At 53.5% G+C, this 18890-nt stretch overlaps 5 protein-coding genes across 5 annotated transcripts; 2 read left to right on the top strand and 3 right to left on the bottom strand.

Moving 5' to 3' along the window:
* Nucleotides 1-1161: 1161 nt before the first annotated feature.
* On the top strand, nt 1162-5253 carry MRS44_002821 (uncharacterized protein; the record flags this gene model as incomplete). Its single annotated transcript, XM_046278255.2, has 3 exons — nt 1162-1904; nt 1965-3181; nt 3233-5253. 3 exons carry the CDS (start codon nt 1162-1164, stop codon nt 5251-5253), a joined length of 3981 nt encoding a protein of 1326 aa, XP_046136931.2.
* Nucleotides 5254-9146: 3893 nt separating this feature from the next.
* MRS44_002820 (uncharacterized protein) lies at nt 9147-10076 on the top strand (the record flags this gene model as incomplete). The annotated part of the gene is made up of 1 exon (XM_046268207.2): nt 9147-10076. One exon carries the CDS (start codon nt 9147-9149, stop codon nt 10074-10076), a length of 930 nt encoding a protein of 309 aa, XP_046136930.1.
* Nucleotides 10077-11199: 1123 nt separating this feature from the next.
* Nucleotides 11200-12773, bottom strand: MRS44_002819 (uncharacterized protein; the record flags this gene model as incomplete). The annotated part of the gene is made up of 2 exons (XM_046268206.2): nt 11200-12268; nt 12319-12773. 2 exons carry the CDS (start codon nt 12771-12773, stop codon nt 11200-11202), a joined length of 1524 nt encoding a protein of 507 aa, XP_046136929.1.
* Nucleotides 12774-14387: 1614 nt separating this feature from the next.
* MRS44_002818 (uncharacterized protein) lies at nt 14388-16132 on the bottom strand (the record flags this gene model as incomplete). Its single annotated transcript, XM_046268205.2, has 4 exons — nt 14388-15273; nt 15328-15518; nt 15570-15774; nt 15828-16132. 4 exons carry the CDS (start codon nt 16130-16132, stop codon nt 14388-14390), a joined length of 1587 nt encoding a protein of 528 aa, XP_046136928.1.
* An 885-nt stretch (nt 16133-17017) lies between these two features.
* On the bottom strand, nt 17018-18423 carry MRS44_002817 (uncharacterized protein; the record flags this gene model as incomplete). The annotated part of the gene is made up of 5 exons (XM_046272025.2): nt 17018-17224; nt 17283-17751; nt 17805-17964; nt 18018-18145; nt 18206-18423. The coding sequence occupies 5 exons, from the start codon at nt 18421-18423 to the stop codon at nt 17018-17020; spliced, it is 1182 nt and encodes a 393-aa protein (XP_046136927.1).
* Between the last annotated feature and the right edge of the window lie 467 nt (nt 18424-18890).

The raw sequence follows: 18890 nt of genomic DNA, 5'->3' as shown, positions 1-18890 counted from the left end.
ACATGGCTTGGTGCAAGAGCCTCATCCTGGGGTAGGGAAATCGCTCAAAGTGCCATGACACGGTCGGAAGTCGGCTCTCCAATTCTGCGCTTTCAGAGCCTTCAGTGAGGGACTTTAGTGGCGGATGATACAGTTCCTATTCGGTGACCAGAATTGACTCACTTGAATCCGCGACCGAAGGCAGATTTGGCATTGAGGCGGACAGGCCAAGACTCGCATTCAGCTGGTTGCTTCTGCTACTTTTGGACACTGACCAACACAGTTACTCTCTGGGCGCCGCTGGGCAATGCTAGGCTACCGACTCGTGTTAAGATACATACGCGCGGCCCTGGAAATGAAAAATAATCTGTACTCAAGCAATCAGGCTCGGTACTGTGGTTTACCACTGGCTCACACAAGAATATGGCGCTCACAGTTGCTGCTGGACGTCGAGTGGCGCAACACTGGTCATCTCACGACCTGGCCAAATGCTCAGCTCGACCAAGAACCCTGTGTAACATCCTGGAGAAGATCCCGCATACCCGCGCGGGAGACGTGCATGATCCCCAAACCGAGCCCCCGGGCCAACGAACGAGTGCCTACGGATATAGCTACCTACCTACCTATAAATACGACATCCATCTACCCAAAGAGTCTCACCCTGTCACACAGAAACCCAGTGATGCCATGATCGCCGCCCGTATTCAGGAACAAACTGGCCATGACAGGCCCGAAACGTCAAAAGAGTCTGCGTCTGACATGAGGCGACAGAAAGCCTTGCACATTACCCCAGCCGGGCGAGGGACTCAGCCACGCCAACTGCCCTTGCTTACTGGAAGCATCGCAGCCTTCTTTTCCGGGGCAGTGCTCCCCACACCATCACTGTTGTGTCTTGTGACGGCTGTCAATGGTGTGTTGCAGTCGCGGGTTGTGGCGGCTAGAGCCCCATAGCCTCGTCTTGTTGGTTGACTGAGAGTGTGTGATTGCTCATCCTCTGCTACTAGGCAGCGCTATTCAAAGCAGCATCATGACTGTCAGGGCTGAGCAGGTCATTTAATAAGCCGGGTCTGCCGTCAACTGTCGAGCTGTCCTCTTCCCTTCGCCGATCAATATCCAATGTTGACAGAACTGAATCGCTACTTGAGTGTCCCCATCTTTGACGACACATCATGGTAAGGCATCATGACTGAACCCTCGCAGGAACTCGAGCTGACTGCCGTCTGGCAGGGGTCTGAGAATCGTTCCATAACTCGATACGACACAACTGCAGTATACACGCACCCTGAGGCAAAGGTCGACATCGTCCTCGTTCACGGCCTCCACGGCTCACCCGACAAGACATGGACGGCCAAGAATGGCACCTTCTGGCCCCGTGATCTGCTGCCTACAGCACTAAAGGACGAAAAGGCCAACATCATCGTATACGGGTACAACGCCGATGTCAACTCCAAGGGAACTGCCCGAAACATTAGCGATAATTTCGTACACCAACAAGCCGAAAAGCTTGCAGAGAGCGTCATAACCCGCCGGCAACGTGAGGGTACATTCAAGAATCCCATCATCTGGGTGTGCCATGGTCTCGGCGGTATCCTCGTCAAGCAGGCATTAATCCATTCGGCCGATATACATGAGCCTCACCTCCAATACCGGCGGTCCATATTCGTCTCTACATACGGGGTCGTATTCCTAGGAACGCCGCATACCGGGGATGCTACCACTTGGGGTCTCGTCCTCCAGGCCATGTCAGATGCGATAGCCCCCAAGAGGCTCTTCGGTGGTGAGCCTATGCTCCTGAAGGCGCTTAAGAAAGACCACGAAGCTCTCATCAACATCAACAGCCGGTTTTGTGAGATCCATCAACACTTCAAGATCCTTATAGTTCATGAGAACCAACCGTCGGATATCAAGGGCTCCAAGGGCTCCAAGTAGGTTTTCCCTGAACCCATATCGCCTGTGTTCTCGTCCAGCTAACCGCCCCCATCTAGGGTTTTCGTTGTCGGGGCAGAAGCGGCCAATCCCCTTCTGCCTTATGTGACCTACTTTGGCATTGAGGCAGCATTTTTGGGCATGAGCAAATTCGACAGTTTGAAGACTCCGGGCTTCATTAGAATCCGGGCTTCCATCCAAAAATGGGTTCGTGATGCTCCCGCTCAAATCCAAAAACACTGGATGCGCGAAAACGAGAGTCCTACCCCCACTGCGGGAGATGAAGCGATGTCGCCGTTCACGCCCTCTCAAACACCAAGCGAGCACCATGTCCCGTCATCCATTGACGACACGACGAGGCCATCTCTCTCCCAAGCACAGGGGTCGGCTCTGCAACTAAGGAACGAACCCACTTTTGTTCACCCAGAACGCTTCCGACCGAATTCCTTCTTCAAGGGCCGGAGGCAAGAGCTGACTGACCTCCACGAGATGCTGATGGACAAGGAGCGCCGAGAGGATGGAACATCAGCTGTCTTGATCTGGTCAATCCCAGGAGGCGGTAAGACCCATCTTGCGAGAGAGTACGCCTTCAAGCATAAACACGACTACCCCGGTGGAATCTTCTGGGTACGAGCCAAGACTCCAGAAGATATTATGGACGCCTTTGTGAGAATTGCTAAACACGCCATGGCTCAAAACGAGATCGAGATCCAAGACGAGGCAGCTCTGCAGGATCATAACAAGGTGGTCCCTCTGGTTCGAGACTGGCTCAATCGGTCCGACAACTGGCTCCTCATCCTGGATGGTGTTTTGCACGATACTCCCGACTTAGCCGACTGTATCCCTGATGCTGTCAATACCAGCATGATTCTGACATCGACCGATACTTCTATTGCGGGAAACCACAACTTTGATAACCCACAGAAACTAGACCTAGGGCCCCTCAGTGAAGAAGAGGCACAAATCTTGTTGCTGGAAGAGGTGGACAGGAAGAAAACGTGGTCGCCCGACGACCTTGCTCGAGCTCTCGAGATAGCCAGGTTGACGGAATGCTTGCCTCTAGCCATTCACGCCGCCGCAGGTCAGATGAGGGCAACTCGAGAGCCAATGTCCAAGTACATCCGCTCTTATAAAAAGCGACCCCAGGCGGGCGGCTTAGGAGCATACAAGGCTGTCCGAGAAAAACTGGAGGAGCGTGGTGAGACGGAGGCACTCAACTTGATGTACCTGTTGTCTTTCTTCAGTGGTAGCATCCCCGTCGAGATGCTGGCACTTGGTATGCCCCCCTATGTGGCACACTCGGGACACCAGGCTAACAATTTCATAGGGCTCGAGGCACTTGACAACCGCACGCCCGTCCTCGCCAACAACTCTATGGGCAAAGGCAGTCTCAACAAGACATTTACTGTTCTCATCGCCTTTGCTCTCATCGAGCGTGATGAGGTTGAAGACATGCCATCTTCAGGCAGCACACGACAAGCTGAACCCCTTGATGTGCTCAAGATCCACACTATCGTTCAGAGCTTCTTTCTCGAAGCACTGAAGGGGGATGGCCTGTTTGAATTTTGGCTCGAGCGTGCTGCTGCTGTCTTTCTCAAGTCCTTTGACAAAGGCGACCGTCGTGCCAGGGACAGGACGGAGATGGGCCTTCCAGGCGACTACCGGAGATATGCCTCCCATTGTCACAAGATTCTGAAGCACATCAGAGGCGTTGATGAGCCGACGCGCGAATTGATTGTCGCCGAGAGGGTACTTCAGAGTCGATCCGAGGATATTCAGGGGCAGATTTCCGCCCTTGCACGCACAATGACGACAGAGTCTTTCGGGAAATGGGGGCAGGGTCCCCACGTGTCGGTCTTCGAGAGAACCAATAGCGCATCCCCCTCAAGCCCGGTTGAGGCCACGGATGGCGGCAGGCTCCCAGACGAGAGGCAGAGTTCATGGGATCTGCAGGCTAGTCTTCCTGCTCGGGAACCCAACCCCCACTTCAACCACATCCCGTATCCGTACGACAGCACCATCCTAACACCGCACTTTCTCGAGGACGACTCGCACCGCACTGTGCAGAGGCAGCCAGCTAAAAGCTACTTTGATCCAGCTGGATCTTGGCGAGAGACCACGGAGCACGTATCGGAGCCGAGGGTAGGCATCAGCAGAGAAGTCGCTCTTGGCCAGTTCTCTCCAAGACGGTCAACTCTGGACCTGTCTCCACCAGGAACAAGCCCAATTTCGTCTCTTGGCGCAGAAGAGCATCTTTATCTCGTCCAACATGCCATTAGCCAGTCCAGTCCGAAGGTGTCCGAAAACCATGGCCAGACTGTCCATACGGCAAATGTATCCAATCGAGAGACAGATCTCGATGCTATGGAAAGCGGAGTTGTAGCTGGATTCAGAGGACGCAACCCACAGGATGTCAGCATCGAGCCTCAGTCGCAGCGTCAAGCACGGCCGAGGACCCGAAAGCCCATCGAGGAGAACCCCTTTTTCGAGGGGAGTGGCTCCGTCGACGGTGCATCTATCCCCTCGATGGATATTGCCAACGCAGATTGGCGCTCAGTGTCTCAAGAGCGGCCAGTATCAGCTCATACTGGACCCAACCACTCACAGACATCGCTCGAGTCGGATATCGGCCACTGGGCGCCAGGTCTACCTATCGTTAGCAACTCGACAAGCAGCCTCCGACATGTCACTCACTATCCCGATTTGAGATATTCCCAACATCGAGCCGCGGTTGCTGGCGAGGGCCTGTCCAGCTCTCTTCCAACCAGCCACATCGGCAGCACCCTCAGGCCGCCGTCATGGCGTCCATCATCCTCAGGCCCAGACGGCTACTCATCTCAGCCAATGTCGCGCAATCCATCTTCCAACCCGGAGCTAGTCCTTCCTTCAACCCATCACAGTTCCACTTTGAGCACAGCGACGTCACACAGTCTCCCCACCCAGATCCGCGGCCCCCCCTCGACCGCAGCGACGGAGCCCTCGCCGCGCCTTGCCGGTGTCGACAATGTCCCTATGAGCTACCAGGCCTGGCAGCAGCGGCATGTGGACCCGTGGAGCCCGGAGCGGGACTCTCGGCGGGACTTTGCTCCCAGGCAAGCGTCCGAAGCGGTGGAGATGCAGAGGTCGGGGTCCGGGGGGATCCAGTTCAATGGCCGCATCGTCGAGTTTGGGCACTCGCCCCCTGGTAGCAGGCCGACCTCGACCTCCCCATCTAGGATGCCTGCCTACCCGCAGAAAATAACCGAGACGGCGTCTGCACTGGAGAAGAACGAGATCGTGTCCCCAGTGAGGAGGCCCGTGGGGTTAGGGATGGTTGTTGCCGATCCGGAGAGACGACAACAATCCTAATGAGACTTCGTGTGACGAACTGCCACCTATGGCCAGACCATTTTCTTTGTCCTCGCAAGTTTTGCCAACTGTTGTATAACTGTATAGTAATTTGAGGTTCGTGGGTCATAGAGGAGGCGTTTAGGATATACTGAGAATCCATAGAGAGCTGGAAAACAGCATCGGAAAATAGACGGCGTTAATTGTTATGCTATCTCTTCACTCCACTAGTCAATCGGGAGTTAAAATGTCGGAATGATAGTCCCTTGCCAGTTTTCTAGACTGTTTCTTTAGGGAAGCGATGTTCGTCATCTTTTCGTTCCCTTGCTCCCTGGCTGTAACCTTCCGCATAATCTCGTAGCAGTAGCTTGCTACGGCGTCTTCGCAAATCGATAATAGTCCTGATAGCAGGGATCTGAAGACTGTTCTGTTCGGCCATCCCACCAGAGCAGGTAAGTACTCTGCCCATCAATGGCTGTTTGCCTATGTTGCTTCCTTGCATGACGCGAGGGAAAAGATGGGCACGGCAGCGACCCTTCGTGGCAGGCAGTTAGGCAAGACTGAGACGACGGATTTCAAGAGGGAGACGCCGGGCGTGGTGGTTTGTTCTGTAATTGATTCCAACATGCGCAGAGTAGCAAGCAGTGACCGGTTCCGCGACGGTAATTCTCGTCGAGTGGATACGAACTAGGGACGATGGTGTCCCTGCGGCCGCGATCAACCTTTCGCGACGACGTCTTTGGTTAACTATCCTCCTGTCCGGCACATTGGTAGGCAGTACAGTGTCTCGGCCTGGCCCTTGGGAGCGAGTCAAACACTGTCAGCACAAGGATGCTCTTCCACCACCGCCGGCCAAACGGTTGCCTGTGAAAAACATTGCAAAGCCAAAGACGGGTCTCCGAAGTGACATCAATTCCATAAGAGCTCACGGTGAGTTGCCGCGCGCGCAATCACGGCCGTAGTATTGGCCGTGGGTGCGGCTGGTGGAGTCTAGTACGCTTGTCAGTTGCAGGAGGACTTCAACACCAGACACGAGGCAGAGTGAAAATGGGGGTGGGAAGCCTGGACAAGGGTAATGCATGAATGTGCGAGGTGTTGCAGCCTGACTTGGCAAGTCCCAAAGCCATTTGCTGTTCGATAGCTGAGCCGTTGTGTCCCAGGTAGTCAACCTCTTCGATCAACTCTCGAGAGAATACTCATAATGCTTTGGTGTCAGATACCAAACAAATACCCTGGTTTCATCACTCGGGATGAACCAAGGCAGTGCGGTAAGCTCAGATTCGAAAGGAACATGTAGGGCTCCACTTGAATCGACGTGCTCTTCATGGGAGATGACACTGGCAGATCTTGCTGTTTCAAGGGCTCCTCGGATTGACAATGTTACATGGTGTTTCGGCAGTCGAGGTACTCGCTGGGACACCGCCATGTGCTATTTGCAGCTGGCGCAGTAATTGGGTGTGAGAAACATGAGGCCTCCTGAGTGTCTGGTACGATACACCGGCCTTCGGCACAGAGTTGACAGATTGCGCTTTTGTCGATTGGATACCACGCAGATTTTGAAAGCTTGGCTGCGGTGATAACTCAAACTACGTCACCAAGATCCTTGGCGGTTGTTGAGCGTCGATCCCTTGTCTCAGGATCGGCAAGTTCCCTCGTCTGGTACCGAGATCAGACTCGGCCGCCAAGGTGCGTGGGCTTCTGAGTCGCGGCCAGACAAGGCCAGGCTGGTGAAAGTTGACAAGGAAAGCCGCCGTAGTCGACGAGAATAGCATAGCGCACTTGACATGCGCCGAGAAAACGGACCTAGAAGTCATCAAACAAGCCCGGTCAGCCCAGGTTGCTGGTGTGCTGAAGCTACCATCCTGGTACAAAAAGACCCTGAAGCGCGCAGACATGTGAAGAGTTGCCTCCAGGGACTTCGGGGACCAGGGCCCCTGAGATATCTCAGCCTCTTGACATGGTCATAGGACGTGAGACTGGGAGCAGAGACAAGAGGTCGCGTGTAAGTCGATAGGAAAACGAACCCCTAGAGATGCACCCCAGACCATACCTGGGGAAGATGGGCAAACTCGCGGGACTCTGCTCCGTATCAGACTCTGGATCGTGGATAGCGACGGGGAACTCTTACCGTGCCCAACACAGTTCCCGTTCAGATCGAGCAAAGGTCCGTCAGATACAGTCAGGAAAACTGCGCAGAAACAGGCTGAGAAGTCCGCTTGGCTCCACCGAGATACATCAGCTTGAGACATTTGCAACCAAGCAAACGGACCACGAGCGGCCAACGAGATTGGGGCGTGGATGCCGTCTCTGGCAGACCGAGTCCACTCCTGGGCGATGAAGCCGCCCGGTGCGCGATGGACGGCCGGGCAACTGTCTCACTCGGTTAAAAACTGACGCCGCTGGCGAGAAAACCGTCAGATATCCTGAGTCCCGTCTCCATCACGTGGGTCCGGCGAGGTTGACTGAAGGGTCGAGGCCAATCGCTGAAGCACCGGCTGCTCGGAGGACAGGAATAAGAGGGCCGGGCTGCGTGAAAGGCTGCAGGGAGGTGGAGCTGAGAAGATAACGGAGGCTTCAGTTGGGCCAGCCGCGTGTCCGAGGCCTGTCGTCTTACGGTCCAACGTCGACTAGTTTGCAGCTGTTGCAGGGATGAAGTTGGAACATGGCCGAGAAGTTGTTGACGGGACGGGCTATTATCTAAAGGTGCTTGATTGGCCGGGGATTTACGTTTCGGTATGCACTGTGCAGCTGATGGATCGTTGCGTGCATAAACACAGTGCCATTCTGTTTCTGTTACAGAAGATCCCGTCCCTCCTTCCCAAGGAGATTTTTCACGTTTCGCCAGGAAGGTACGTACCTCTCCGTAATTTGAACGGAAACCGAACTCGGATAGCTCCTCCAAGAAGCTCAAGCTCAGAAAGCTTTCCCGTTTCTCAGCAGAAGCCATCTTCACATGCATCATTCAATGCGCCTCTACGAGCTCTACAAGTCAGCCAAATCTCGCGCTTCTCACGGTTTTTAACGGTTCGCTATGGTCTCCTAAATACAGGCTACTCACGGCTCGTCTCATTGATACCAGCTCCACCGCTTCCCAAAGTTTGATGCCAAAACTTCTAGAATGTCGTCACAGGCCCCCTCGAAGCGTCGCCAAACTCGCTGGCGTTGATATTCAGGGTCCATCTTTTAGTGGATCTGTCTGGATCTCTCAGGGATCTCGCAAGAGGCGTCTGCGCCACTCGCTGCGCGCTCTGTAGTTCCCTTGGGGTTCCTTGGCCAGACGTTGCAGTCCGCAGACATCCAGCCATCCATCGCCAGTTCCACACTGCCGTCATCCTTCCAGACTGCGGCTCGTCCATCAACTGGAGACACGAAAACGAAAGAATGGACCCTCGAGATAAAATCCCGCATGTGTTGTGTGTTATCGCCAGCCTCTCCACCATACCCACTCTCGCCATGTACGTGAGTGTACTCCGTACGTACCCTCTTATTAAGGTGCTCAGTTGAATCCACGGCAAGACGGGGTCCCCAGGGGTCACTCCACGACCCACACCGGCGTCGAGCAATGACGGGGGCGGTGTTGATACAGTACAGTATTGTATCGGGCGGCAAGGACGGCCGTGAGGGATGTCGGCGAGCTTGTGAGATGGACGAATACGCTCAGCTCTAGGCGTGCTTGAGCAAGGCCAGGGATATCTGGATGAGAATTGATCGGGGTCGAGGAGACATGGAAGCAACGAATCCAGGTATTTAAGACGTCGAGGACTCCCCATGCGTCCAGCCCGTCGCTATCATCCTCCATTCCATCATCTCTCAAGTCTCTACCATCTACACTTTTTGGTATCCCCGAGGTCTCTCCTTTTTTCGTCTTAGAGAAACAGCGTTTGCCTTAGACCACATCCACCACTATCTTCACAATGGCTCCCTCCGCTATCACCCCCGAGACCTCTCCCGAGCGTGAGATCTATGTCAAGAAGCCCGTTGAGCAGACCCAGACCCGCAGCCACTCTGGCTCCGTCTCCTCCGTCAAGCTCAACGACGGCAACTACATTCCCCAGGTCGCCCTCGGCGTTTACAAGGCCCCCAACGGCCAGGAGACCGAGGACGCTGTCACTGCCGCGCTGGACGCTGGCTACCGCCACATCGATTCTGCCGCCCGATATGCCAACGAGGAGGCTTGTGGTCGTGCCATCCGCCGCTGGCTCGAGAAGACTGGTACTCCTCGCGAGGACGTCTACATCTGCTCCAAACTCTGGGACTCTGACCACGGCTACGAGGCCACCTTTGAGGCTCTCTGCACCTCTCTGGAGAAGTTTGGCCTCGACTATCTCGACCTTTACCTGATTCACTCCCCTGCTCAGGATGAGGAGAAGCGCCTGGAGAGCTGGCGTGCTCTGGAGACCGCCCAGAAGCTCGGCAAGGTTCGATCCATTGGCGTCTCCAACTTTGGAGCTGCCCACATGGAGAACCTCCTGGAGAACGCCCGTGTTCCCCCCGCCGTCAACCAGGTCGAGGTCCACCCCTTCTGCCAGCGCCAAACCCTCGTCGAGCTCTGCAACAAGCACGGCATCAAGATCGAGGCCTACTCTCCTCTGGCCCGTGGCAACAAGCTTGAGGACCCTACCATTGTTGAGATTGCCAACAAGTATGGCAGGACCCCTGCCCAGATCCTTCTCAACTGGAGCGCTGCTCGCGGCAACGTTGTCCTGCCCAAGAGCTTGACTCCCCACCGCATTGAGAGCAACCTCAACAGCTTCGACTTTGAGCTCGCTGCTGGCGACATTGCCCGCATCGACGCCCTTGAGGAGAACTATGTCACTGGCTCCATGCACAAGTCCAAGGACTGAACGAAATATGAATGAACGACTTTATGACAACCAGTGGAAATGGCTGGGTAAACTTAAACCCGCCTACCACTCTTTCTAAGCGTCGCAACTGGGATTGCTCGACGCATGATTCCCCCAAAGCATCGCGTCGACCTCATGAGAGCGTGTGAAGCCCAGCCACTACTCTCGCGGTCCTCGGCAATGTTTTGGTACTTTATTGTTAGAGGGATAGACCTAGAAATGGTCGGAGTTTTGCTATCTTTTCGCAACAAAGCGGTCTCACTGCCCATTGTTTTACAGCAGATAGACAGACAGATACACAAATACACACTTGAACCAATAGAAATGTTTCTGTTACCTACAGCTCCCCTGTTCATGCAGCAAACTTCTTTCTCACCTGCAGATCCCCTTCGGAATTTTTCCATCCTTTCATCCTTCCAAGCACGAATGACGTACTCCCATTGAGGCTGAAACATGATTCCGAAGGCTAACTTTGGAAATGGCCGGACTGCGTGTACCCACTCACATCCCGTCATGGCCCACAAGGCGAGTCAGGGGTTCGCAGCATGCACGCCCAGGGGACGGGCGATTCTCTTTGTTTTCTTTTTCTTCCGGGCACGTGATTTTCCGCGAAATCATTCATCGTAGGGCTGAGCATCACGTGTGGTTCTGGTTGCTTTGGTTGAGGAGATGTTTTGATGCAACATGTAAACCTTTCACGATACCCGATGAGATGGATGAACTACTTGAAGATCACTTTGGAGCCACTTAATAAAGATAAAGACTGAGATTGCGGAGGTGGAGGCGGGGTTTCATGTGTGATTGACGATATCTGGAGTATGGGGATAGAGGCGAACTGGGGAAGACCCATAAGGGGCGAAATGGATCACAATAAGCGAAAAGAATGTTGATAAGCTCGAAACATCTAATGTGGATGTCATATCATTTTGAGAGAACCCCAAACTCGCAAGTTGAATTGGTGTATAAAAAAGGCGATGCACGCCGCAAACAATAACGCCCTGGCAATGCCTTAACCCTTGTCATCTCACAACTACAAGCATATACAACCTTGTAGCCTTCACTGATAACTTCGTCGCAACGCCTTCATGTTCCCATAGACACCCGCGCGGTGCCTTCCACAGCCCTACAAGGTGGCTGTTCGCGGGACACCATTCTCGGTAATCAGCATAGGGGGTATCTCCACAGGACTCTGACCATTCCTGTATGCCCAAAGACGACTGACATCCTTCACACGCACTTCACTACGTCTCAACTTTTCTCGACTCGAGACTCCGTGCACTTCCACGGGTGTCGAAATCTCTCCAGTTCCGAAACCCTGTGTGCCGGCCCAGCTTATCTCAAATGCTTCACGGGCGTTGGCTGAGGCCTCGCCCTCCTGACCAATCTTGATCACTTCGTTCATGAACTCGTTTTCTTCGTCGGCGCCGGTATACTCTCCGGTCTTGGGATCCACCTTGAGGGGGAACATGCCTTCGAGGTAGTGCTGGTTCATCTGATGACCTCCCCTGCCGTTGGCTCTGGAAAAGAGTCGACCTTGGAAGCGCGGCAGGTCGTGGGACCCCATCCGGTTAGTCGCAAAATGCAGAATTCCCCAGATCGATACGAAATCTGTACCATGGCAATAGTGCTCAACATGACTCAATGCGCGGTCTTTCGCGGCTGAGAAGGAGCGGGTAGATGACGCCACGAAATTCTCTTTCTTGAGAAGGTTGGGGATGCTGACGTTCAAGCCTTTCTTAGTGTCTAGAGGAATACTGGTGGGAGAGTCGATAGTTGTCTCAGTGAGTACGGTACTCATGGCAGACAGGGGCTTGAGCGACGACAGAGCTTGCGAAGATCTGTGGCGGTGGGGGTTGTTGAAGTGGTTCGCGGCGTTGCCAAAGGTGTAGACTTCGAGTTTAGACAGTAAATCCTGCGGCAGCTCCTGAAGAAGCCAGTCAAGAACCAAGCCACCCTCGATTCCTCCTTGGGAATGCAGAATGAAGATGACCTTGGACTTGCTAGGGTCGTACAAGACATCTTTAAGAATCTTGAAGGCGATTCGAACATCCCCAGTTGCGTAGCCGAAATTACGCTGAATTAGACACTCGACGACATCAAAAATGACTCCGGAAGTTCGATTGTGAACTCCTAGGATGGGACGGCCAAAAGTGAGAGCTAGACGGTTCAGATTTGCCTGCATCCAATGCTCCCTGAGACTGGTCAGCATCATTGTTAAGTAGAGTGTCCAGAATATACATACCCGACAGCAACACCATTCAAGAAAATCCACTGCTCATGCTCATGTTCAGGCAGTGCCTTGGCGTACTTTTCTTCCGAATTGTACGTATCCTTAGAGCCGTTCAACAGCTTGCAAAGCAGCGAATTGAGGACCATGAACCCAGCAATACCTGCCGCTGCCATCCAAACTGGCAAGACCACCGAAAAAGGCAAGGCGATGATGAAGGCTAGCTGTAGGATGGCTAGAACCAGGTGGACAAGGACGCAAAAGAGGTTCTGCGGTGTTGGGTAGAGTTCGTCAAATTCCTTGGATCCAAAAGGGTACATGGGCCAGACGATCCAAGGCAGAGCCCAGATGTAGACGAAAAAGTAGTAGACATCTTTGACAAAGAGCTTCCATGGGAAATCAGTGTGTGAATAGTCGATGACGGACGCTTCTCCAATCTGAGAGCGAAAGTACTCAGTTGTCGTGCCCATTTTCGATCCAGTGTGATGACGCGTTGAGAAGAATCAGCAGAAGCGACAGTTGGTTGCCATGAACGAGGGACGACCAGGTGATAGCAATTCCCAGTGGAGAGAGGTTGGGGGAGTCGCTGGGTATGGAGGTTGCGAAAATAAATTAAAGATCAACTAGGGTCGATACGAGAATAGATAAAGCGTCCTCGGAAAGAGACCCCGTACAAGGCGTAAGGCGGTATTTCCTTCACATGCAACAAGACAATACGGAAACAATAACGAGGCTGCCAGTCAAAGTGGTCTCGTGAGCCGAATTGCCTCGTGGAGGGAGTGACGAGTCTGACTGAGCTGGAGCTGCCGAGAGTATGCGCCACAGCCTCCCCTCGGGTTTCGCGCATAGGCAACAGCAAGTAAGCAGCCTTACTGGGCAGGTCGAGGGAAGGATTTCGCGTCAGATGGGCTTCCTGGGCGGGTATCTGCGACGTCAGCACACCCATAATATCCAAGCCCAAGCGCTGGGTGGACTAGGGTCGTGGAGGCTTAGTAGCATCGGCGCGGCCTTGGGATTGGACCATTGAACATGAACAGGCCGGGGCTGGCACGGGAGGGTAAGCGGGAGCGAGGCATTGCTCGAACGGCGGCATTGTTTGTGTTGCTTCGATAAGAGCCATGATGTTTTATGCTGACTGAAGTGTAGAGTTCAAGTTGAGATATCCTCTTGGCCGTTGAAAGGTGGCGGTGGGCTTGTCTTGGTGGCTTGACCGGTGAATTCACGTGCCTGAGGCACTCACTATCTTGATCACCACGGCTAGAGCCCAACGCTTCCTTCGCCATCATGCGTGTGTGTCTGTCGAGTTGCAAATGGACAGCAATATGCTAAATATTTTGTCCGGATCCATCGTTCTTCTTCTCCAGAATCCGATTTTTGCCTCCAAATGGGGACAGCTTTGGCGACAAGTCTTGCGTGCACCATAAGCTGTTGGCGGACCAAGCTGTAAACCATTTCAGCGCCAGGCACTTGCTATCCAACACGGCCTTGTCATAACTCACCCACGGTGCTTTTAGATGCATTCTCCTATTCGAAATACGGGCAGCTAGATTGCATGATTAGGAAAGTCGGCTCGGGTTTCATCATCATGAATGCGACTGAATTCTAATAAAAAGCCAAGTCAATGCACCATCGACCAAATCGAAACATCGGCGCGATTTCCACCGTTGTTTCAACCATATCTCCATCGCAACGAGATTTTGGACAATCTGTTAGTGTTAATTGACTCGGTCTGATTACCGTGATTTCACAGCTATGAAGGTTGCAGGCAATACCAGGGCCTATTGTTGATTACCCTATAATTCTTCGAGGAACTCGCTTCGAGAACCAACAAGAACACACTTGAACATCTGGCTAACTGTGGCCACAGGAACTTTCAACATAGGACGAAACCAGCGATTGGAGAGGATGGGGGCAGATATTTGCGTTAAATTCTATGTGGTCAAGTCCGCAAAGAAGCGTAACATTTATTTGGCTATGGAGGGCACAGCCACAGTCGAAGGGAATAACTCGTCATTGTACCAGTTTTCTCGGTGATTCGTCAAGCAACATAGCCTTCCTTATACCGGTCTATCTTTCTATTCTTCTCATTTCGCATCAGCATCATAAGCCGTCTTGACAGCTTCGCCATTGGCCTGAGCCTCAGGCTTATATTGCTTGAACTTCCTGGCTGGGACACCCTTGGTGAACATCTCGTCGAGTTCCTCGTAGGTGCGGTTGGCGGTCTCGGGGAGATAGAACCACAGGAAGACGAGGCTGATCACGGCCAGGGCGCCAAAGACGAAACCGACCTTGGCTCCCATGTTGGCCTTGTCTGGGTTGAACATGAAGGGCAGGACGAAGCTCCACATCATGTTGAGAGCGTTCTGGGACGCCAGACCGATGGCGACAGTCTTGACACGCAGGCGGGAGGTAGACACCTCGCACAGAACGGTATAGGCCGTGGCTCCGATGGTGACGTTGTACCACCAGCAGTACAGCAAAATCATGGCCACTGTGCCCTTGATGGCCCCGGGGGTTGCGACGGTAGCCAGGGCTGCCATGACGAAGAGGATGACGGTGAGGATGAGGAGACCGTAGAAGGTGAGGTTGCGACGGCCCATGCGGTCGACCAGGTACCAGGACATAATATTTCCAATCATGGAGATGGCCTGCTGCACAATCTGAAGCTTGAAGCTCTCGCTGGTTGTGTATCCGGCAAGCTGCATGTAGTAGGTCGAGTACGAAGCTGCAAACATGATGCCCGAGAGGGATTGGATGCACAGGGGGGCGATCGAGATGATAGTTCGACGGAGGTTGGACCTGCGGAAACACTCAAAGTATGTAGCACCCTCGGTCTCGGCCTTGATCTCATCAAGGGTTTTGTTGATGGCGGCAAGACGCTTCTGACCCTCTTCACCCTTGCTTCCGAGGCGGGCGAGAGACTTGAGAGCACGATCTTGCTGGCCCTTGGAGACGAGCCACCAGGGAGATCTGGAAGCTGAATGTTAGCGATGCTCGTCTACAGCTTTTGATCTCGAGACTTACTCGGGCATGAAAAAGACGAAAATGGTGGAGACGACGGCAAAGCCGTACTGAGCGCAAAAGACGGCCCTGTACGCCCAGCGGCTGTCGTATGTGCCCGTCTCGTTGACGATGAGGGAGACGGCAAAGGGGCCGAGGGTGTAGGCGAGGGCGGACAGACAGGTGAGCATACCTCGGAGGGCCATGGGAGTAATCTATTGACTATTAATTGACTTGACACGAGCAGTAGTTGGCATAATTCGTACCTCTCCGATATATGACACAGTCACGGAGGCCAGAGCACCAACAGCAAAGCCATTGAGGAACTTGCCACCAAAGAAGACAGCATTGGTGGTAGCAACAAATTCCATAGTGATGGCAGCATAAGTGATAACAAGGCAGATGATGATTACAGCGCGACGGCCTAGCCAATCGGCGATGGCACCGCAGCCAAGAGCACCGACGATACCTCTGGGGTTTCAAAAGTCAGAGAAGCAACTCGTGACAGCAGGAGATGGACTTACGAAGCAACAGGGCCGCCCTGGAAGGCGCTCTGCCAATCGGCATGAAGGACATAGTCGCCGTCGAACTTGTATCCAAAGTCCTTTCGAAACTCGGGGATACCGATGATGTTACCGGCAGCCTGGTTCTCGAAGGACACGAGCAGGATACACCAGACGGCGTAGATGGACCATAGGAAAGCGAGGGGGTACTTTCTAATGGACTCAATCTTGCCCATCTCGTGCTCCTCCTGGTTGGCCAGGTGGGCAAGATCATTGTTCTCGCCGTCATAGTGCTCGGCACCCGTCTTTTCGAGGTTTGCCGTCATTGTGAAGGATGAATTGATTTGATATTAAGAAAAGAGTTGCTCTTGAGAGCGTGGTGGTGATGATTCGAGTCTTCTCAGGAGGGCATTCTTGGCCTTACTTATATAATTACCCCAGACTCCCGGGAACAAGCTCAATCTGGGGTTTTGCAAATCTCCCCACGGGCAGCGTGACTTTCCAGCTTTCCGACCCCGGCGTCGTGGTTAAAGTTCGGGGCCCGGGACGACACCATCTTGAGCATAGTTCGCCGATGGGCGTCTAGAAGTGCCTGATCGAGACTGGCAAAGGGTCTAGGCGAGGCCACGCGAGTCGGTACCTGTGGGACGGCAGATGGGTCCACGACTCGGACGGGGGATCAAGGTTCCTGATCGAGACGTTTTCTCGTTAACAGTTACGTAGTGAATGAGGTGCGTTTTTATTCCTTGTTCTCGTGGCACGGGTTCAGCAGATATTGAGTGGGATGAAAGCTTAAGCGGCGGTGTAATGTCGGAGCAACTATTTCAACATGATCCGATGTAGAGCACAGACAGGTCAATTGCGTGCCATACGCGTTTTACCAATGATTAGTGATATGGTCAAGTGGGCGTTGACTAACAAGACCCGACAGCTATACACGATTGACCGTTGTTGGCAGACGCCGTTCATGCATGGAGTTGCAGAGATGGAAGATGACTGGTGCCAAGAAACAGCAACTATACATCAAAGACAATCCTCAATAGATACTTGTATGCATACTAAAGACATAGATTTGACATTGAATAGGTACTCTAGGCACGCGACATGTCTATACACTCTAGTCGATGCTAAAACTTGAAAAAACAAAACACACAACACTCTCGCTTTTTCTATATGCTCATGCTCATTCTTATTCTCATTAAAGACCTCCATCAGAAATACGTCGTCTCAGTCTCGTCAACAATCTGCACCTTGATGCTGCCGTTCTTGAGGTCCGACGAGAAAGTCAGACCCTCGAGGGCCTGCTCCAGAGGGAAGACGTGGGACACCAGCTTCTTGACGTCGATCAGACCTCCCTCGATGCAGGCGATGCCAGCTGGCCAGGTGTCCTTGTATCGGTTGATGAATCGGAGTTGGATCTATCGCGTGTGTTAGCTCTGAGTTTTCCGTTGAACAGACTGAAAGGAAGACACATACCTCGGCCAGAGACAGGTGCATGAAAGGCAGGTTGTTCATGATGGCCCTTCCAACACCGACAACCATCAGGATACCTCCTCTCCGCACCATGTAAGCCGCCGAAGTGACACTGCTCTCGACACCAGTGCACTCGAGCGCAACGCGCGGCTGGACATACTCAGTCTCTCCAAACAGCTTCCTCACAGCCTTGCCATTCTCCTCGGCCGACTTGGCAATGTCGACCTGGTAGGTCATGGCCGAGGGGACCATCTCCTTGGCGAAAGCCAGACGCTTGGGCTCGACGTCGGTGATGACGAGAGGGTATGCGCCAGAGGCACGGGCGGCGGCGAGGGCGAGGAGGCCGATGGGACCGGCACCGCAGACGACGACGGGTGTTCCGAGGGTGATGGGGGCAGAGTTGATGCCGTGGAGGACGACGCTCAGAGGCTCGAGGAGGGCACCTTCAGCGAAGGAGACGTTGTCGGGGAGCCTAGGCGCATTGTCAGTAATTGCTAGCGCTGAAGACCAGGAGAAGAAACTCACTTGTGAAGCCACTTGGCGGGATGGACCTTGTATCGCTGGAGGGTTCCAGCGTAGGGGTAGACGCCCGAGAACTGGACATCTTCGCAGAGGTTGTATCGGCCGTCGAGGCAGAGGAAGCAGTTTCCGCAGGGCACACCAGGCTCAACAGCAACGCGGTCACCTAGGAAAGTGTCAATTGATGAGGCAAATAATCATTGTAGTGTCGTTGCTTACCAGGCTTGAGGTTGGTGACGCCCTCGCCGCATCGAATCACAACACCAGCAGCCTCGTGTCCAATGATGCAGTCACCTTCGAAAACGAGCGAACCGATGCATCCCGTCTTCCAGAAGTGAACATCGGAACTACAACGGCCTAATTAGTATTTTCTCTCAAAAACAAGGAATAATAATCGCGCCGCATACCCGCAGATGCCAGTGGCCTTGACGTGAAGCAGCACCTCGCCAGCCTTGGGCGCATAGACGGGCGCATCGACCCTCTTGAGGTTGTGATCGGCTGTTACCACCAACGAGGGGTTCGGGAGAGGCGCCTGCAGAAGCTCGGACTGAGAAGCGGCGGTGCCGTTGAGCTTGAGCTTGAGCTCGCCGTTGGTGACGGGTTTGGATTCTGAGATGGAGCACATTTTGTTTGAGTATCTTGTTGAAGGAGGAAAAGAAGGGAGTAGAGAGGAAAAAAGAGTTAAATGAGAGATGAGAGAGAGAGAAAATCACCACATCGTCGTCGCCTCCTCTGCTATCATGATCCGCCCCAATAACTTATCGACAAGCACAGCCGAGTTTCGAGTTTCCTCTTCGCATATCCGTTACTGCATGTAGGTATCCATAGTCTCTGCGCATCAGCTGGTCTCTTGCCGAGTGCATCGCCCTTCCGCTTCGAGAAGACGCAAAAGAAACGACCCCCGTCGACTTGGTCCACTCTCTCTCCACACCAACACCCCCATCCCCTGTCCATCTCCACAAGCTGGGGAACTGGTGCTTAGACATGCCCCATTCGGCAAAGTCATGAGATGCTAGGTTCAACTTCGGAAGAGGAGGTGCTAGACGTGTATGACAGAGTCCGACGAGCATGGTTGGTGATGGGATATAATGA

The sequence above is a fragment of the Fusarium solani genome, assembly GCF_023522795.1.
Source record: "Fusarium solani strain SB1 chromosome Unknown bctg00000001, whole genome shotgun sequence".
Lineage (NCBI taxonomy): Eukaryota > Fungi > Ascomycota > Sordariomycetes > Hypocreales > Nectriaceae > Fusarium > Fusarium solani.
The sequence above is the reverse complement of the archived record's forward strand: the minus strand, read 5'-3'. Positions and strand labels throughout refer to the sequence as shown.